Here is a 22,066-nt window from a genome sequence, read left to right on the forward strand (position 1 = left end):
CGAGCGATCCCGGACCCTTTATTTAAGCTCTCTGGCCACGCCTGGCCACAGAGTGATACATTGTGTGGTTCTGATTCGGGTCCTCACCCAGCCGGGTGAAACACTAGAATGCTACACACACCAACATTCCACACCACACTCACACTCACACTGGCTGAGCAGCAGGTACACCAGACTACATCTTTATGACTACATTATGTGCCTTTATAGAAGTAAGAAATCTCTGCAACTACTCTGCACCTCTCTTACCCTCTGCAGCTTACAGGATGTACACTTATTTTGGCTACTCACAACCACTCACTTGTTGAATCATCTTGTTCTTTCCCTCAGGCCTGTGTCGCATCAGGAAAATGTGATTTCACATTTGTCGCATACTACATCAGGACATAACGGCTGTGTTACTTTAGTGCTGCGCAGATGTCCAATCCTGGCCGGTCCCTGGGGACTGGTTACTGCAGGGTTCACCTGCGACCCTGGAGCTGTCAGGCTAATGAAGGGATGTTGGTTCCGTGTAACCCTGTTTATCAGCCTAAATTCTGAGCCACCCCTGGGCTGCCCGTGCAAAGGCCTCTTCTGAGCCACGGATGCAACTCCTGGTTTCCGCCCCTCATCTCTTTAACGCCTGACACCTCTCGGGGTCACCCCCAACCATCACTAGACAAGAATTCTCCACCCATCACCATCAGTTCCAACGCACCTGGTGCTTGCAGGAACAATACAGAAATAAATATTGGTAACATACTACTAAGAAGTAAAATGTGCCTAATAATAGGATGAATGAATAAATACATTCATGAAAGGACGTGTGTGTATTGGTGATTTTTCTATTAAGAAGTAAGTGCTACGCATTTCTGACGTGCCTTAACAGTATCTATGCTGCTGTTCACACTGTATCCTTGAGGGGCATTCCCTGTTATGTGGTAGTAAATGAGCATCCGTGCCTGGTTTTAAATTGTAGGATTTTCGTTGACTGCACTTAAAGGGATGGGAGTTATGATTTCATTTCAAAATATGCACCAGCAGCTTTTACTATTAAAGACTGCTGCAGTGAGGTCCATTTTGGTAGTTTCCAACTTGCAAAGGTGTACACCTCGAGTAAAAGAATTGAGGGTCTAACACAGTAAGTGCATGTGTCTTACATGCTGCGAAGCCCTCCCTGTCCTCAAATATTGTGTCTTCGTGGCTCCCTCTTCTTAAGCCTTAATGATTGTGACATGCCTTCAATATCAGATTCCATTAGATTCTTTATTTTAGAAAATATTTTCAGCATTTCACAGTAGAAGTTCTCTCCTAACAGCGGTGTATAAATTGAGCAACGTGTTTTTTATTGATCAGTGCCTGATATGGGAGAACAGTAGGAAAGGAAGGGTCAGGGTGAAGGTACTCGGACCTTCGACATCCTTGAGTGCAGGGCTCATGCTTCTGATTGTAGATGGTTTATCACATCTACAGATCCGTCTTGATAATATCTCCACAGTATTTGACAGAAGTTTGTTTCCAATAACCATAACCAGTTTCCATGGGGACAGGAGACCCCAGGTAAGATAGGTAAACTTAAGGTATTTTTGGGTGTTCGTCTGTCCTTTCCTGCTATTCTCCAGAAATAAGAAGAAATGGCACAATAGCTGGTTGGATAGTGCTTTAAAAATGCTTATTTTTACTGCCTCTTGAACTGAGGCGAACATGGCACAAAGTGGCTTGGGCCTAAGCCAGACCAGCAGACTATTGTGCCTGGTGGAGAGTAGAGCTTACTACACAGTCCACTTGCTCTAGTTCATTGTGTGCCACCCGACAAGTCTTGTAGGGAGCATGTCAGTCACTGATCTAGTAGTGTCAATAAGCAGAGGTGGATGGAAGTGAGAGGAGTCCACGTAATTTCAGGCGTCCAACCAACCATTGTCACAGTGTAAGACCAAAGGCTGAACTCTGAGTTGCTGTTAAGTCGAGGACGTAACCACTTTGCTGGGGCAGCACCTTCTACCCTAGAGGCCAAGCACGAAAGGAGGAGCATTGCCTAGGAGCTTGAGCTGGACCAGCCGAGGAAGTAAAACCTTTGTCGCGTTCCCTCTCTGCCAGCTGCCACTCTGAAGATGTTTCGGTTACTGGGTCAGCAGAGCAATCAGTCACTCAGAAGAAACCACATCTTCACTACATTAATCACCACCAAAAAGAACCGAGAACTTTATCCAGGAATTTATTTTGTCCTTAACCCGAACTGATAGTCAGCCAAGACTCATCCACGGCCAGCCTGCTTAAGAGCCTTGCCGATCAACAGTTTTTCAGTCTTTTTAATCCTAATTTTCTAAAGGCAAGGAATATAATAGAATCCTCTGAAATAATATTTTTTTTAAAGCATATTTCATACATTTTCAGTGTCCGGTTAAGACATTTTTATTGTGCCGGAACTATTTGTCAGGGTTTTAGTCAGAATTTTCATCAGTAATTTGCATTTCTTAATATTATGGACCTTTCCTTCCATTACCACAAATATATTATGGGCATTCCTTTCATTATCCCGAACTTTCTGTAGAAGTTCAGCCATGATTGGGACAAACCAACATAGTGGTTGTTTTTTCAAGCTTTCTTTTGACTTTGCATCTACTGAATACATTTTTATACAGTAATTTGTGACAAGCTGCAATAGTCACTTTGGTGAACCTTATATCTGTTGTGACCGACACAAAAAGTGCCTTCCAAATACAGAAGTCTTAATTCGAACTAGGACACTAGGACAGATTGTCGGATGGTGGAGGTGCAGGAACTGGAAGCTGCAGCACTATAGTCGCAAGCACGTAGGCAAGTGTTCCTTGGGTAGTTAAATGGATTAATCTTCACGCCAGATTGTTCCAAACTTACTTTGGTGCCCGGGGGAAGGGGAAGCCCCCTCATCCCATGAGTTTGCAATGCCAGAATGAGTTGTCTACCGAGCTGGACCTGAGAGAGCTCGCTATTTACTGAAGAACAGGTAAGATATAAAATATTATTGATAAGCCCAATGCTTACATTATAATTAAATGACAGGAAAGAAAGTAGGCCTGGGAAAAATGCCAGTGTCTTGGCATATTCTTGAAAAACACAATAGAGACAAAATGTTGAACCCCCAAAAACATATTTTTGCCACACGAAGTACCAGCTTCTGGTATAAACATATTTTGGCGGATAGGTGTGCGAGTTTCATTTTTCAGCCTGTAATATATGACAGGCACAGTGGTTCTTCTCATGACTGATGCTCCCCGTCCAGTTTGTTCATCCTTGTACAGTTGGGTTCAGAACTCCCAAAAAATGTTTAGAATTATGATTTCAGGTGTATAATGATTGCATCGCAAGCCCCTTTACATCCCAGTGCTTTATTCTTTCTTGAATGCATCAGTACCTCTGTAGCCTGGAAACCGTTTTCAAAAGGCACCACTGGGTGATGAAAATCTCCTAGAGGCGACACTTCACCCCATCGGTAGTTTGTTTATTGTCACATGAGCAGAAGCAGTAAACCATTTGTGAAGCAGCACTTGTACTAATGTTAATGGTATTAATTATAACAACATGTTGATTGAGCACTTCACACAGCACTTCTGTGTCAGCTAACCAAATGTTACCTTTTATTAATACTCCTTGGGTATGGTTGTGGGCTACTTGAGTCTATAAGCAAAGGTCAGTTTAACATCTCTGTTAAGCCTGTAAATCACCTTGCCATTTAGACATCTTTATCACCTCCTCCCCCGTGGGTCCCATGCTCTCTTTCCGCATCTCCTTTGTGTCCTCTTATAACCCTCTTTTGTTCACTATTGGTCTTAACAACAGCTGACGCATATAAGGCACTCTTCTTGTTTGGTGGAAACATATATTCAGGTAGATGACAGTATTTTAGGTTGCTGTTTGTAGGAGAAATCATGGTGATGGTTAGTTTGATTAAATCTAACCATCTCCCTGGCAAACGTCTTGCTGTTGGTTCCTAAGTGCATCTCTCCATACCACACTTCAATGGGGTTTACTGTGTTTTGTTTAATTCCTGTTGCAGGTGTGTGGAGGCCCTCATCGTGTACTTCCGGATAGGCCGGCAGGAGGAGCCTTACGTCAGCATTTCTCGCAAGAAGAGACTCAAAGGTGCCTACGAACAAGAGATTGAGCAGGAGATTGGGCACTCAGCCCGAAGGCTCGCCACGCACCGCAATGCCTTCAAACGGACAGCTGTCGTGCAAGCCTTCCTGGGCTCCACCCCACAGCTGACCTTGCAGTTGTACGTCAGTGTGCTAGAGAAGTATATCCCAGTTACTAGAGGTAATGAAATCAGCTGTGCTCAACAGATTGGATATGTTTTTAGATGGTTACTTCCATTAAGTGGCTACATAACTGGGTATTTGTCTAACTTGGTACTTGCATGTTAGATTTTGAGACCTTTCCAAAGAAGAAATAGATGAATGATAAGACTAAATGCTTTTTAGTAGTACAGAAGGAAGTAAATATGGGAATGATTTTTTGTCAGCAATTTTTTTTTCTTATAGGTTTGCTTGGGTGTATAATAAACTTTACAAACTATAAAATATGGAAAATACTTAATGCAATATTGATAGGGTCAATGACACAAACAGTCAGAATGTGTTGCTGTCGTTAAGGCAGAATACAAAGAAACCGACCACCTTCTCCATCCAGCAGGACTAGTGAGACTGACCCTGTTTCCAGGTAACATGTATCTTGTGTGGCCAAATCCTGCCATCTTGGAAAAAAGGAAGTTGCCCTAATCGAGAAATACGAATGTGCTATCCAAGACCATAGCATCCAGAATTTAGCTATGGTTAAAGTCCCCTTTTGTGGTGGAATTCATATTTTCAATTTGGCAGTCCATCTAGGTAGTTTAGATCAGCCTCTTTGCTATATGCGGTGGCAACGTGTGTAATTCCTTTCTAAATTATGAGTTGGATAACTCTTTGCATATTCAATCAAAATTTGAGTATTTATTTTAGAAGACCTGCTGTTCAGAATCTGCAAGATCCGTTCAGTATACCTATTAGTAGATATGAGGCTCAGGATAGTGTCTTTGTCTACAAAATATATCTTGCGGATGTTCCATAAAATTAATTATATCACCATATTGCTTGTGGGATTAATGACCAACTAGGTTCGAATTGCTTGAATGGGGGTTTCAATAGAATCCTGCTCTGTGTAAAGATGTGTAAGCTCTGTAAGCAACCTCTTCATCAGCTGCAGAGTTCCCCAAATATTGTAGAGAAATTGTTGAGACCTATTATGCGTTATCCTTGAGCTTATCGTCAAATCCCAGGTATCTGTGCAGATGAGCAAGCTGTAAGAGTTGCCTTCCTGAGGTCTTCTTTTCTAATAGGAGGGGGCAGCAAAGACCATGTAATTTGTTTTGGAATATATAGCAAAAAATAATAATAACATTAATTCACAACAAAAAGAAAAAAAGCATACCGGTTATGCTGAATTCCACTTGAGTATGGGAATAGAGGACCACATTGTCTGCATAATAATATGCCGGAAAAGAAACCATTCCTAAATGTCGGTGGAAAGTTATTTATCAAGTGCAATTCAGTACCTTTTCGGAAAATGTAGGTTGAGGAGAAGGGGTGCGTTCTCATGGCTACAGTTGTTTTGCCCTTATTTAAAAGATGGTCCACTCGCACCTAGGTGTTCGCGAATAGCAATTGATATGCACCCAGGAGAGTTTTTTCTTTTTATTTCAATCTTTAACTTTGCTCACAGCACCAACCTCTTTATTGTATCAAAAATGTCCACAAAAGTGCAATACACGTGCCGCTTTTCCCCCTTTGCTAACACTCTCTTGCATGCCTCAGTAGTCTTAGAGACTGTCACAGAGACAGTCACAAATCCAACAACTAGTCCAGCTTATCTCACAAAGATACCACAAACTGAAACCTGGTTTGCGAAGTTGGCTGTTCACCAACAGGAACACAATATTTTGCCTGGAGTAATATCCTGTGACAGAATAATCATTCAGAGACCTCTGTAACCCAGTTAGGTGCAATCTAGTAAAACCACATCCTTCATATATTGCAGAATTGTGATTTTTCCCTGGATAAGTGAGGGGGCCATGGCCTATTACAGTCCGAGTTTGTTTCCAAATCCGACACATATAATTTGCGCAACTCCCAAGAATTTCACAAACAGAGGGCTAAAACAAGGCTGTGTGATTGCCCCTACCCTGTTTAATTTATATACTGCTGACTTGGGAGAAGCATTGTTAAAAACTAACACCTTCCCTCCAAAATTGGGTCTCCTCAGATTGCCAATTATGCAGTACGCGGACGATCTCGTTTTGCTGGACCATACAAGAATTGGCATGAAAAGGGCATTAGAGGTGCTATATAAATACAACACTGAAAACAAGCTCGCAGCTAACGCATCAAAGACTAAAGTGCTGATCTTTGGACACAAGCCAAAAAAACTAATTCTGGCATGGCAGCTGGGTCCTGTAAGGATAAGCATGACCAATAAGTATACCTACTTAGGAGTGCAATTTACAGATACCTGCAGATCAGCACTGCAGGTCAAAGCACTGGAGACAAAAGCAGCTAAGCTAACATATGGCTTGTGCAAACTACACCACACGCTTGTAAGTCACTCGACGGAGGGGGTCCGACAAGTTATCCAAGCCAAGCTAATGCTTACACTCCGCTATGGCCACCTTACCTTCCCTGGTCTGTTGACTAAAAAAATGGAGGGCCTTTACAAGGGCCATTGCAATGTAAGAAAAGTCTTCAAGCTCCCGCTCCAAGCGGCACTCCACCGTGGTGAAGCCCATCACCACAAAGCTTCTGTGTGTGTTCTGGCGCGTAGCGCGGCCCTCGCAGCTCCAATCTCGGCGCGCATCTCGGCGCACTGCGGTGCACCACACAAAATCAAGGCAATTTCCTGCGCTGCCAGCTCACAAGAGCAGCCAATCAATCAATCATTGACACTTATAGAGCGCGCTACCTACCCGTAGGGTCTCAAGGCGCTGGGGGGGGGGGGTGCCGCTACTGCTCGAACAGCCAGGTCTTCAGCTTCTTCCTGAAGGAGAGGTGGTCTTGGGTCAGGCGCAGGTCGGTCGGGAGGGAGTTCCAGGTCTTGGCGGCCAGGTAGGAGAAGGACCTTCCTCCTGTAGTCGCTCTTCGGATGCGGGGGACGGCGGCGAGGGCGTGGTTGGCTGATCGGAGGTGGCGTTTGGGAGCGTAGAAGTTGACTCGGCTGTTGAGGTAGCTCGGGCCTTGGTCGTGTAGGGCTTTGTGTGCGTGGGTGAGGAGGCGGAAGGTGATTCTTTTGTTGACGGGGAGCCAGTGAAGGTCTCTCAGATGTCCGGAGATGTGGCTGGTTCGTGGGATGTCGAGGATGAGTCTGGCTGAGGCGTTCTGGATCCGCTGGAGTCTCTTCTGGAGCTTGGCGGTGGTCCCGGCGTAGAGGGCGTTGCCGTAGTCCAGTCGGCTGGTGACGAGGGCCTGGGTGACGGTCTTCCTGGTCTCGGTGGGGATCCACCAGAAGATCTTCCGTAGCATGCGTAGGATGTTGAAGCACGCCGAGGAGACGTTGTTGACTTGCCTGGTCATGGAGAGGGAGGAGTCCAGGATGAAGCCCAGGTTGCGTGCATGGTCTGTCGGTTTGGGTGCGGTGCCCAGGGCGGGGGGCCACCAGGAGTCGTCCCAGGCGGAGGGTGAGGAGCCCAGGATGAGGACCTCCGTCTTGTCTGAGTTCAGTTTCAGGCGGCTGGTCGTCATCCACTCGGCTACCTCTTTCATCCCTTCGTGCAGGTTGGCTCTGGCGGCGGCGGGGTCGTTCGTCAGGGAGAGGATCAGCTGGGTATCGTCGGCGTAGGAGATTATGCTGAGGTTGTGTTTGCGTACGATGGCCGCGAGGGGGCTCATGTAGACGTTGAAGAGGGTGGGGCTCAGAGATGATCCTTGGGGGACGCCGCAGATGACTTCGGAGGCCTCTGACTTGTACGGTGGTAGGCGGACTCTCTGTGTTCTTCCATCGAGGAAGGAGATGATCCATTCCAGTGCCTTCCCCTGGATTCCGGCGTTGTTGAGACGCTGCACTAGGGTGCGGTGGCAGACCGTGTCGAAAGCCGCGGAGAGGTCTAGGAGGATGAGGGCCGCTGTTTCTCCATTGTCCATCAGGGTTCGGACGTCATCGGTGGTGGCGATGAGGGCGGTCTCGGTGCTGTGATTGGCTCGGAAGCCGGACTGTGAGGGGTCGAGGGATCCGTTCGTCTCGAGGAAGGCGGCCATCTGCTTGTTGACGGTCTTCTCGATGACTTTGGCTGGAAACGGGAGGAGCGAGATGGGGCGGTAATTCTTGAGGTCGTGGGGTCCGCTGTTGGTTTCTTGAGTAGAGCGCTGAGTTCGGCGTGCTTCCAGCTCTCCGGGAAGATGGTGGTGTCGAAGGATGTGTTGATGATGTCTCGCAGGTGGGGTGCGATGACAGCGTCGGCCTTGTTGAAGACGTGGTGAGGGCAGGGGTCGGTCGGTGATCCGGAGTGGATGGAGTTCATCGTGCGGATGGTGTCTTCGGTGCTGATCGGGGTCCAGGCGTGGAGGGTGGTGGTGGGGGGTGGTTGTTCGGTCCTGGTGTGCGTTGGTTGGTTGTTGAAGCTGTTGTGTATGTCCGCGATCTTGTTGTGGAAGTATGAAGCGAGGGAGTTGCAGAGGTCTTGCGATGGGGTGATGTCGTTGTTTCCTGCGCTGGGGTTGGAAAGCTCTTTCACGATGTTGAAGAGTTCCTTGCAGTTGTGTGCGTTGTTGTCCAACCGGTCCTTGAATGCTGTTTTCTTGGCGGCGCGGATCAGCTGGTGGTGTTTCCGGGTGGCAAGTTTGAAGGAGGTCCTGTTGTCTGGTGTCGGTTCCCTTCTCCAGACTTTCTCGAGGGCTCGGCAGTTCTTCTTGGAGCTCTTGAGTTCGTCTGTGAACCATGGGGCCTTCTTGCTGCCGGGTCTGCTAGGCGGGGTCCTCAGTGGGGCGAGTTCGTCCGCGCAGTTGCTGATCCACTTCGTGAGGTTGTCGGCGGCCTGGCTGGGGTTCGCTGAGCTGGCAGGAGGGTGCTGGCTCAGGGAGGTGGCGAGCTGGTCTGCCGTGATCTTGTTCCAGCTTCTGCGGGCGGCCTGTTGCTGGTGTTGGTGGGTCGTTGTTCTCTTGAAGGTGAAGTGGACGCAGCTGTGGTCCGTCCATTGAAGCTCTGTGGCGTGGCTGAAGTCGATGTCTGTGCTGGAAGAGAAGACTGCGTCGAGTGTGTGTCCGGCGAGGTGGGTGGGGGTGGACACCAGTGGCTTAAGAGTCCCAGGTTGGCGAGGTTGTCGAGCAGGGTGCTGGTGTTGCGGTCGTTGTTGTTCTCCAGATGGAAGTTGAGGTCTCCCAGGAGGATGTAGTCAGCGGAGGGGAGGGCATGCGGGCTGACGAAGTCGGCGATGTCCTCGCTGAATTGCGTGCGTGGTCCAGGGGGTCGGTAGATCAGGGTGCCTCTGAGGGTGGTGTTCGGGTTGGTGTGGATCTGGAAATGCAGGTGTTCGGCGCTGGTCAGAGTGTTGTCGATGCTGGTCGTAAGACGGATGGTGCTCCTGTGGATGATGGCGATGCCTCCTCCCATCTGGTTGGCGTTTCGGTCCCTCCGGACGATCTTGTAGCCCTCTGGGATGGCGATGGCGATGTCAGGAGCTGACGAGGCGTTCATCCAGGTCTCCGTGAGGAAGGCAACGTCAGGGGCTGTGGCGTCTAGGAGGTTCCAGAGTTCGATGGCGTGTCTGTGGACGGAGCGGGTGTTGAGCAGGATGCACTTGAGGTGGGTGCTGCTGGTGTTCGACTTGGCGGGTGCTGGTGCGGGGCAGGTGAACTTGCAGGCGTGGCAGCTGAAAGGTCCGTGGGTGCGTCGTGGAGTGGCTTGGTGGCAGTCTGGAAGTCGGCCGGTGTTGAGTGCGATGAGGGTTGCGGCGGAGTACGTCAGGCGGGTAGGTCGGGGTCTTCGTGGGCCAGGGGTCCTGGCGCTGGGCGCGATCCGGTCGCGGACGGGCTTACCTTTGGCGCGCCTTCGGCGCACAATCGGCGCGCCCGCTGCGCGTCAACGCTGCGCGTTCGCACGGTCGCCATTTAAGGCGAAGTGCGCGGGTGGGCGGAGCAGCTGGGAGGCGGGAGCGGGGAGGGAACAGAAGAGAAAAGGGGCGTGGCCACAGGCGGTGGCGGGAGGCGGGAAGCGGGGAGGGAGAGCGGAGGGCGGCGAGGTAGGCGGGCAGACAGGAAGGACACTGGACACAGCAAAGAGGATAAAATTACAATTAACAGGCACAAATGGAGGGAAAATTAGGCAAAAACAGGAAGGAAAAAACGATGGTACAGCACAAGGGAATACAGGCACAATAGACGGGCAAAACAGAGGAAAACCGCTAAAAAAGCGATCGGACGGCACAGAGAAAAACAAGCACAAATTTTGGGCAAAAACACTGGCAAAACCAGAGGGGAGCGGCCAGGCGTCAGCGAGGCCGGCGGCGAGGCAGAGGGCAGGCAGAGGGAGACACACGCAGCAGCTGGTGGCCGTGCGGCGCGGGGGTGTCCCACAAGTGGACAAGAGGAGCCACCTCCTGGCCCCATTCCACAAGGAGCCAGCTACAGTTCCATACAGCGTGTGCACTACAGTCAGCCACCATCAGGCCAGGGTATTAAGGCAGCCACGAGCTACAGCGAGAGGCCATGCGCAGGGATACTGCCCCCAGACCTATCATCACGGGGATTACCACAGCGTGTGCACTACAGGCAGCCACCACCAGGCTGGGTATTACGGGAGCCAAGAGCAACTGTGAGTGGCCGTGCGCAGTGGTAGTGCTACCAGGCCTACCTGCACGTGGATTTCCCCTCCACACGAAGCCAGCTCAGCGCGCATATCGGCACGCACCACCAATACCGTCGATCCACACTAAGGTATGCCGGACTGACCTCCGATGTCCCCAGGGACCACAAGGCCACACAGCTGTGATCACTACCAGCACGAGGCAGCCCGCAACTCCGGTAGCGGTGCCCTCCCCACTCAAGTAGAGGAGCCCCAACCTCCCAGCCGTCCAGAGCCACTGCTGTCCTCGCCACACGCACCATGTGTGCCAAGACCTTCTCCTTAATCAACCCCGTGCCCTTCCTACCTAAGCCTGGAGAACCGGCCATGAAGTGGGCTGATTGGAAGGGGTACCTCTTGAATTACCTCTCAGCGCTGGAAGACGAAGGTGAAGAGGAGTTCTCCAGCAAGCGTCGGAAGAAGATCCTGCTACATAATCTAGGACCGGAGGGTCTGCGTGTTTACGCCCAGATGGTGATAAAGACCAGGGCCTCGACTGACGATGATGTATTCCAACATGCCCTTGAAGATCTAGACAACCACTACCAGCCCGTGATACGCACGGCCATCGACCGTTACAACTTCTTCTAACGGAAACAGGTGGAAGCGGAGTCAGTGGAGGACTACGTGGCTGGCCATCAACTGCAAGTTTGGCACCCTGCACGACAACCTCATACGGGACCAAATCATCATGCACTCCACCTATACGAGTGTTCAGGAAAAGCTCTGGGTAAGCGTCGATGCACCGCTCCCAGAGATCATCTTGATAGTGAAACGAGCTGAGATATCAAAACGATGCGGCCTAACTGCCAAGAAAGACGCGGCTCCACAAGCCACAGTTTGCAAGATCTCAGAACGTAAGGTACCATCATTGAAAACCGTGACGGACTCCGCCTCACCACCAATCTACGTCTAGGAGCAGAGGGCCCGGTCGCGCTCCTCCGAGCAAACAAGTAGCCTGCTACAGATGAGGCAGCCACTCCCATATGGGTAACGACAAAAGTGCCCGGGGTTCAACATCAAGTGCTCCTTCTGCGGCATCACAGGACACTACGGCAAGGTTTGCCATCGCAGACCCAGAAACGCAGCAGTCAAATACGCCCAGGAAGTCTCCGATGACCAAGAGGGGGGCGGTGCTCTCAGACCCAGACAGCATCCTGTGCATTGAAGACTACATCCTGGGCATAGGGGGTGTCCCAAGGAAAAAACCCTCCTGCAAGCTGTCCATAGGCGGCGTCCACTTCGTTATGGTAGCGGACTTGGGATCGCCTTACACCATCATCCAGAAACAGATCTGGGATCCAGACCTCGTCCAAGTGGTGGGCGACCACCATCACCCCACGGACGTCTATCCAGTCACATACACGGGAGAAAAGATCCCCATGGTTGGCTTCCGGCAGCTCCTGTTCGAGTTCAAAGGACGACACACCACAGCGAAGTTGTACGTGGCACAAAAGGGTCCATCGGTCCTGGGTTGGGCTGACCAGGGGGCTATGGGTATGCAGCTCAAAACCGGTGGCGACACGCAAGTGCTCCTAACGGATGATACATCCATGCCATCCTCACTCCAAGCAGAGTTCCCCACTGTCTTCAGCGACCAGATAGGGAAGATGTGCAAGTTCTCCTACAAGATCGTCCTAAAAGGTGGAGCGGTATCAGTTGCCCACAAAGTCAGACACATCTTGTTCAACTGCCGAGAAGCGGTACAGCAAGAACTGCAGTGCTTAGAGGACAGCTGCATCATTGAACGGACCGAATGCGCCAAATGGATCGCGCCTTTGGTGGTGGTGCGCAAACCACGTGGGAAGATCTCCGCAAACTCAACAAGGACATCATTGTGGAAATATTTCCGTTGCCAAAAATCAATGAATTACTCGCCCAGACCAAAGGCATCAAGTGGTTCTCCACCATCGACCTCAAAGCCGCCTACCACCAGGTATCACTTCACCAGCCATGCCGGAAACTCACATCCTTCATCACACCCTTCAGGTGCTACAGGTTCAGACGCCTGCCCTTCGGCCTCGCATCCGCGGTGACCGTCTTCCAAAAACAAATGCACAAGCTGTTCCGGGGCATCCACGGTGTCCTCTACTTTCAAGACAACATCCTCGTCATGGGAAAATCCAAAGCAGAACATGATGACATCCTGCACACCGTCCTATGCACACTTCCAGCCAACGGCCTCACGGCTGAATTAGAGAAATGCAAATTTGGTCTCCTCAAGGTCACCAATCTAGGGCATGAAATCAGCGACACAGGAATCACCCCAAATCGGCGTACCTGGAAGCCATCAAGTCAGCTCCATCCCCGACATCCAAAGACGCGTTCATTCGTTCCTGGGGCTAGCGGAGTTCTATAGTAAGTTTGTCAGAAACTTTGCGACAAAGACGCACAACTTGCGCCAAATGCTCAAGGAAAAGAACAAGTTCACCTGATCCGAGGAAACGGAAGCGGAGTTCTTAGCCATCAAACAAGACCTCTGCAAGGCGGTTCCCTTACAAGGATTTGACGGTGCTGCGTCCAGTATCCTCACCACGGACGCCAGCAACAAATGTCAGGGAGCAGTCCTCTCCCAGAGGGCTGCCAATGGCACAGAGACCACGGTGGGCTTCACGTCACGATCCCTCACCCCCAGTGAAGAGAAGTACAGTGTAATCGAGAAGGAGATGGTAGCTAGACACCTGGGGAATACCCAAACACCTAATCATCGTTGTGGACCGCTATTCCAAGTGGCCAGAGGTCGACATCTGCGACTCTGTAGATTCCAATGCCGTCATCGCCGTCATCAGTTTCCTCACCAACATCTTCTTGAGGGAGGGCATCCCCAAATCTATCACCAGCAACAATGGACACCAGTTCACGTCGGCCAAATGGGCAGCCTTCACCAATAGAATCGGAATCCGGACGAGGCACACCCCGGTCTATCACCCAGCGGGTAACAGCCAAGTGGAACGCTTTAACCGGGTGATCATGGGCTCGATCCAGGCAGCCATCAGCGCCGGGACAAATTGGGAGACCGAAGTCAGAAACACGGTGTGGGCATACCGCATCACACCCACTTTGACAGGCTACAGCCCGTTTAAGATCTTAAGAGGCAGAGAACCCTTCACTAGAGACAACACAGCCTGGATGACTATGAGACTCCAAAGCAAATGGTTACCAGCCATTGTCCGCAGCAACATAACGAAGGCACAAAGCGTGTACAAAACACATTATGACAAAAGGAACATTGGCAGAGGGCAAGTGGGTCAGAGTCAAAAAAGGACAATCAGGACTCAAAGGTGACAGCAAATTCAGTGAGCCCCTGCGGGTGGTACAAGCATACTACCGCTCTGCCTTATTGAGCGACGGCAAGGTCTGGTCCCAATCCAGAATGGCCAAGTACAACAAGATCCTGCAGTGGGGCGTAGGCGACAGTGAGCTGGAAGAAAGTCCCAGTGTAGCGGGAGCGGCTGCACCCTCCACAGACCATGTGAGTGAGACCGGACCAGCCTGCGCAGAAGGACAATCACCTGGACAACCAATGATGTGTCCGTCCAGCCAGGACGTAGATGAAGGGGGAATCCCAGGCGAGACACGTAATGCCTCCCAGAGAGATAAGGAAGAAGGCACAAGGTCAGGCGGACCCCACGGAGGAAGAGAGCAGGGGATTGGAACACACACCCGCAAGGACCGTGCAGTGAAGCTGCCGAAACACCTCAGTGACTTTCAGTTGTGAGAGTCTCTCTCTCTCACTCTCTCACTCTCTCTCTCTCTCTCTCTCTCTCTCTCTCTCTCTCTCTCTCTCTCTCTCTCTCTCTCTTTCTTCCACTCTACCTAGCCCCCCCCCACCTACAGTTTTGTCTGCAACTGTTAAGGGGGAAGATGTGTAGTGTGGCGGTCTAGCTCCCCGCAGTCACGTGACCCAGGGCCAGGGATCGTTATAGGACGTGACACGGGGGGCTTGGCATTGAGACCGTAAACACGGTGGCAAGTGTATCGGCTCTCCCCATATAGCAAATATAAAGTGAACCTTAAACTCGCCCCCAGTCTCTGCCCATCCCTTCCGTGGCATGCATCTTCGCTCGTCCACATCGACTTACCGTTTCTCCTTGTGTACCCTGGGACGGTCAGAGTTCAGCCTCAGTTTTTATTCACTGATATTGGCTTAGCCTATTTCAGACATTTATATAATTTTGCTGCTCCTCAATCTCTATGCAGATTGAAGGCATTCTCTGGGAAGTGCTTCAATTGCATGAGTCACCATCGGAAAGATCGCCCCTCAGTTCTGCTAAGATGTTAAGCCCATGCGTGATCTCTCACTGTTTCCGGGCGCTTTTTTCACTCCAGATCAGTGCTTTAAATGGGCCGGTACCTACCCCAGATACTGCAATGACGACACCAGCCTTCAACAACTCCTCTGAGTCTCAACTCTTCTGGACCTCTGCATCAAAGCAGATGGGTGGTGCTTCTGTTCAGGCAATTCCACTGGGCGACCTTTCAGCATCATTCTGTGAACCTCGCAGACACACAATGAGTTACAACTCAATAGAGAAGAGTTGACCTGAACATGCATTCTAAGGGAGAAGGCTTACAAGTTACCTTTCATGGAATAAAACTTCTCCCTTACCCAAAGTGAAAAGTAAAAAGTTGAAAGACGTGTAGGTTAGGTCTTGATACTGGCTCTCGATTTAGTGGGTGAAGTGAAGGACACAGCAAATTGCACACATTGACTATTTGCAGCAACAAGGGGAAAAACAGATGTGAATGTGTTCATTTAGCAAAAATTTGATGAGATGGTGTCATCTCTCAGACTTTTTGCTCAGACCTCATAAATCTTTAGGTTGAAAGGCATAGCACTGCCCACGTGCTGCATTTTTGGTCTGTGCTAACGATCTCTGAAGTGCCATTTAGTAGAACTAGGCACATTTGTAAATTGTGTGCTACTTTGTACCTTTTCTTTTTGCGGCTAGTAGACCGAATTTCAACATCGATTTTTTCTTTTACAAAGAAAGTACTGAAGGTTAGAAAGTGGGTTGTTGGTTGAGTGCGGTTCAAATCCTGCTCAAGCAAGAGCCATAATCCCTGTCATGGTGAACCACTAAAGTCACTAAATTAACCTGAGTTTAACCCTCTAGTACCTTGGCCAGAAATCAATCAAGCTTAACTTAGAGGCAATGTGTAAAGTATTTATACAGCACACAAACAGTATAAAGTGAAAATACAACACGTTAATAATCCCACAGCAATTTAGAAAAATAGAGTACAGTTTAATAATTTATTTGACACCAAAATGACAAAAATCTAATCAGTAGAACCAGAGTTATACATTTTGAAGTTTAAAGTGTAAAAGAGCATTCTAAAACATCAAGACGCCAGTCTGGGGCAAAGTCAAAAGTTATGGCCGACTGCAATGGAGTGCTGGTTGGATACAAAGGAATGGATTGGACCCGGTCTGCGCTTACCTTCAGACTTAGAAGAATTTTCGAGGAACAGTGTCTGAGAAGGTAAAATTCAGCAAGGCTGCAAGCTGTATCTCTGGAGGAGATGGTGACGACAGGGAGCCACTGCATGAAGTCGCTGTGTAGATTTCTATGTTCGGACTTAGTCTGTTTATTGGAAGTCAAAGTCTCCAGCAGGATGAAGCTGCAGCCTGTAGCCAAAGATGGCTCTACGAGGCAGATACCCTTTCTCGGAGGAGCTGCTGAACAGGATTTACTGCTGCAGAGAAGAACATAGAGGGAGCTGCCAAAAAGTAAGTCCAACCTGGTGATGAACCTTTGGTGGATAGACGAGCAGGTACGTCCCGCTGTCCTTTTGGTTCTTTTTAGCAAAAAATATTCCAAGTTTTGGATTTTGGCTATATGAGCACCTTCAGCACCACTTCCAAGGGTCCAGGACTGGATGGGCACAACGTGGAGGGTCAGGACTCACTCTGGCTGGGTTCTAGTGCAGATTCAAGATGGCCGGAGCCTTTTCTGTCCCTGAGGCTCTGATCAGAAGGCCAACCAACTAGCTTTGGAGTAACTCTGGTATGCCTGGCTTTAAGCAGTGGAAAAGGGCTCAAGCAGCAGGGCAGGCCGCTGAGATGTTCAAGTCAGGCCACAACATTAGGCAGTCCTAGGAGTCATTCAGCAGGTCTTTAAAGTGAACAGAAAAATGGGTCTGAGGGTCATATTTTGATACCTGGTTCCTTCTTACAAATAGGAGAAGTGTATGGAGATTCCCTTTGAAGGAATTTCCTGCCTCCGTGCCCTGTCTCCAGCCTGGCTGCAAGCACAATGGGCTAGTGTGAAGTTCTTTGTGTGAAGGAAGGGCACAGCATATACACTTGTAAGTGGGGTTGTGCATAGCTTTGCCCCTCTCATCCTGTCAGTGATGGTCCATACAGGCACACCGAATCCCTCTATTGTGTGGCTGTCTGGGAGGAATATACAAAGTCTAGCTGTCAACTACATGCAGTCACATGACCTAGAAACAGGGTGCAGGCACCAGATAGTTAGGGCAGAGAAATTACAACTTTCTAAAAGTGGCATTTTCAAAACTTTGACTTAAAACCGGACTTTACGGGACGGTGCTAAGATGGCGGCCACAACGGACACTTTGTAAGTAGCTCAGTGGCGGGCCTGTGTAATATCCTTCTTCATCCTGCCTTCTGGATTTGGGTTGCTGGCAGAATTTACCTGCAAACAGTAGGTGGCTGGCCCAGGTCTAACGGAGCCCTAAAAGTACACTCGGTGGGGCCCGTTGTGGATGGTAGTAGTAGCGAGGCCTATGTGGCCGGGCACTCGCAGAGAAGGCTTGCGGCCGATGGCAACAGTGGGAATCTCTGGGGGATTACAATCACCACAGAAGCCCGCAATCAAGGCGGGAAGGCATTGAAAGACCGACGGGCGACCAATATGCAGACCGGGCCCCAAGGAGATTGAAGCAGCGACGCCAGAGCGAGCTGGCCTGCCGGGGGCAGGGCGGCCTGGGGGCTGTGAGCCACATGGCAGACAGGCCCTGCCAACATTGTGGCCAAGAGCTACAGACACTGGCCTGACCTGGGCCCTCGGAAGAAGTGAGGAAGGAGCCCGGAACAGCAGTTGGCGGAGCGAGGCCCAGAGTAAGCAGAGAACTTTGGTGGGAGGCCCCGAGCACAGATGAGGGAGCGAGGAGGCCGCCGTCTGCAGAGCCAGAGGAGGAGCAACGTTGATGAATTGAAGGTGAAGGAGTGTCAGGTGAGCAGTGTGGTGCTCCGTTGATGTGGCGACGAGCAGCATAGAGGCGGGAGAACCGGCCAGGGACAGGGCGGCCCTGGTGCAGATGCCCCCCGGGGCAGTCAGACACCCACTGATGGTAGACGGAAGCAACAACGCATGCCTGACCAGAGGCCCCAACTAGAGACAATGGAGATGCCCGGGGAATGGGACAACAGTGAGGGCCCTGTGGGGACCGGCTCTGTCGGAGGGAGGACAACTGCACCTAGGAGGCAACAGAGGGGCCCCCTGATGCGTCCCTAGTGACTGCGCTGACTTGGGAAGCGAGAGGAGGGAGCATCACACTGGGCAGGCACCCCGGTGGGTGGTGTGCAAGGCTGTTGAGATTCAATAGGGCTGCACTCCCCAGGCAGCAGATAAGAACAAAGGTGGCCGGCCGTTACGAGGACCGAACGGTGGCCCTGCTTCCCCTCATTGTCCGCCTACTCACTCAAGAAGAAAAGAGTGAAACGGTACTTCGTGGGGCGCGGGCCCTCCTGGGGCACACTACGGCCTACATCATGAGATCACAATATAACACATTGATAGCGGCGACAGCAGAGCCAGGGGGGGGCAAAGGCCCGCAGTCCCATGAGACACTGAGCCCTCTCCCTCTCGCCACAGGTGGACACGTGGGGCGGACCACCCCCTTTGGGGGCCCCTTGTGGAAAACTACAGCTGTAGCAGCGGGCTAGGAGCACTGGGGTGACTGTTCGTGGAAGATCATCAGGTCTGATCCACCCCTCGGGGGTTGCAGGCTGCCCTCGTGCATTAATCTGTGGCAACAACAGTCGGCAAGTCCTAAATGATAACCAAGGGAGCTGGAGGTCGGAATACAATTTAATTCAGGGATGCAAGCATGGGGAAAGACAGGCCACAGAGAGGGGTCCAACAAACCAAAATAGATCAATTCACATCGCAGAACCCAATGATCCGTTCCGACCTTCCAGGGGTGCCCGCTCTGATGGCCCCTATGGGTGAACCCTCAGACACCCAGGTCCTCAGCGCTATAGAGGCCTCCAGCGTATTGGTTCAGACGAAGATAGAAGATAGAGTGTCTCTTGATGTGGGCCTGCTCCGGGTCGACCTGCGAGCAGTGGCGGAAAAGTCCCTAGCCACTGACCAAAAGGTATCGACGTTGGAAAAAGAGGTCTCCTCTCTAACAGCAGCTCTTACAGAATTACCCACAAAAATAGCCACTCTGGAGTGCAGGGCTGAAGACGCGTAGGGCCTCTCCCGCAAATCTAACCTACGTTTTGTGGGCTTCCTGGAGGGTGCGGAGGGCTCTAAGCCTGAACTGTTTCTGGAGAACTGGATCAAAACAACGCTGCCCACAACGCCCCTTCCCCCCTGCTTCGTGATGGAGTGAGTGCACCAGGCACTGTTGCCCCTGCCCCTGGTGGGAGCCACACCTTGCACTCTCTTTTCTAAGATCCTCAATTATAGAGACCATGATTACATCCTTCGAGAGGCCAGGCGTAGGGATGATCTGACCTTTGAGAACCATACCATCTGTATTTTTCTTGCCTAGACTAGCATGGTGCCGCAACAAAGGATGTTGTTCGAGGGCTTGAAGCAAAACTTTAGGGCAATGAATCTGCAATGTATGTTGCCCAGGAAAAGAAAAACACTACTTCACAACTCCTGAGGCGGCCTGGGACTGGTTGGAGGTGAAGGGAGATGACCGGATACCAGCCCTAAGGGGCTCCAGCAGACACCCAACAGAGCCTTGGGTGCTGCACAAGCCACAGAAGCGCAAACTCCGGAACAAAGAAACCTCAAGGTCTACCCAAAGAGTGGTGGTGCGACGAGACGGCTCCCTGGACCTGGAGCACACCAGCTCAGATAGCGAGGGCAGTCAGACAGCATGAGTAAGTCAAACACTACTGCAGGCGGAGCGCGAGGAAGGCAGAGCCCTGTTGGAGGTGGAAACAGCAGCCAGTTTGGAAGCTAGTGCTGGGGGCATAGTGGAAGACAGCCCCCAAACCACTAACACTTGAACACACCACATGGAGCAGAGGCCTCGCGTTTTCTAACCTGAGCTTCATAGTACTCCAGGGGCGATCTGGTGAATGGGATAAATGGAAAAACCGAACATAAAGAAGAAACCCCTCAGAAACTCTCCTAATGTTTGCCAAGGACCTTTAGAGCGGATTTGATCTGCCTCATGGCACCCGGGACGATTGGCCCAAACGCTTTGGTTGGTGGGCCGCCCACCCCTCTCTCTCTATCTGTACCTCCATCGATTCCCCCTTTCAGCCCTGCATTATTGGCAACCAACTCAGACGCCTCAACCCTACTCCGCTTTCCCTTGTCTCTCGGTTTTCAATTCATCCCCTATTCCATTCCCCCTTCTTGCTGCCACCGCTCCCCTCTCCCCTCTCCTCCTTTCTTTCTATGAACTTCTAGGCTTCATTTAGATATTGGGACACTCTGTGGGACGAGATCTGGAGTAAGTGTGATATAGTGACGTGAGTGATGCAGCAGTTGGGGCACCGGAGCACCTGCAGCTCTCTAAGGGTGGGCGGTCATGGCACCCCTGCATTCCTGCACAGGGAAAGGTATGGAGTGAGTGTGGCGCGACTGGTTGTGAAAGCATGTTGCTGAAAAGAGTGGTAGTGAAAGAGCATTATATAACTATTTTGTGTCCATGTTTCATATTGATATATTAGCGGGCTGTATGCCCAAAGTTTTGTTCTCGACTTTTTAGGTGGGTGTTAACCTGTTCGGACTGGATTGGGAAAGCACAGTTGGTTCATCATGTGTTTACCTGACGGTTGGGGGTAACAGTTCAGTTATAACTTGGTTTAACGACAGCTCTGGTGAGGAGGGCATGACAGCCTTAGTCCAAACATGCAGATAAGAGATGGCTGGTTTTAATATTGTTACCTGGAACGCACGGGGGCTTAACACATTTGTAAAAAGTTATGGTGCACAGACATATTTCTGTAGACAGCGGACTCATATAGCCATGCTGCAGAAAACCCATCTGATTGATAATGAGGCCCAAAAACTACATAAAAGTGGAGATGTCAGCTGTACTTCACAACCTAATTCAATTACGCTGAAGGGGTAGGAATCTGGATAGATCCACAAACTCCATTTCAGGTCCTGGGCTACACAGAGGACATAAAGGGGTGGTACATATTGGTACACGGCGTGCTAGATGGCAAGGAAGTCTGCCTGCTGAATATCTACAACCTGAATGTGGATGACAGCACTTTTTATTTAGGTCTAGAAAACTACTGGTATCTGGCACAGAGGTTGTACTGCCTGGTGAAACAGAAATACCGGCAGCTCCCACATAGAGAAGGTGACAAGTCTGGGAAGTTGTTTGCATGGCTCCTTAAGAGAGAGCGTCCACCCCCAGAGCCAGCCACATGGGACTCTCACGCACACAGTCTGCCATTAACACACGGCTATGCACACATCTGGCAGAGGTATACAAAAGAGGCCAAACAGCTAAAATGGGGGGCATAGAGCAGTTTTTGGATGGGATACCCCTATAGCGCCTCACAGCCGAGCAAAGCAAGATACTGGAGGGGGAGATCAGCCTCGATGACCTCCAAGAAGCAGTGCAGGACATGGCAGGTGGTAAGGCCTCTGGGCAGACGGCCTCCCAGTAGACTATTATCAGACATTTGTGGAAACTCTACTCCCAAAACTGCTGGACACCTTGCGCGAGGCAAAGTTTGTTGGGATACTCCCGAAGTCCATGCGAGAAGCCCAAATAGTCATGCTACTCAAATCGGGCGAAGACCCCACTTTGCCGAGCTCATACCGCCCCCTTTCTATGCTGGCAGTGGACACTAAAATCCTGGCTAAAGTCTTGGCATTGAGATTGAACAGAGAAGTAACCCAACTAGTACACGAGGATCAATGCGGGTTCATGCAAGGCCGGGGTACCCACATGAACCTGCGCACACTCGCTCATGTACCACACTCTGTTGCGATCTTGGATGTCCCAGCAGCGGTGACCTCCTTAGATATAGAAAATGCTTTTGATACCTTACAATGGGAGTACC

The 22,066-nt window shown here is 50.5% G+C and overlaps 1 protein-coding gene across 1 annotated transcript in view; it reads left to right on the forward strand.

The window, feature by feature from the left end:
- XKRX (XK related X-linked) overlaps positions 1 to 22,066 on the forward strand; it is a 165,775-nt gene that overhangs the window by 137,295 nt on the left and 6,414 nt on the right. The window contains exon 2 of the mRNA XM_078688412.1: positions 4,016 to 4,275. Coding sequence (XP_078544538.1) covers positions 4,016 to 4,275 — 260 coding nt within the window. The remainder of the gene's footprint in view (positions 1 to 4,015; positions 4,276 to 22,066) is intronic.

This window comes from Lissotriton helveticus, chromosome 4_1, assembly GCF_964261635.1.
Source record: "Lissotriton helveticus chromosome 4_1, aLisHel1.1, whole genome shotgun sequence".
Taxonomy (NCBI): domain Eukaryota; kingdom Metazoa; phylum Chordata; class Amphibia; order Caudata; family Salamandridae; genus Lissotriton; species Lissotriton helveticus.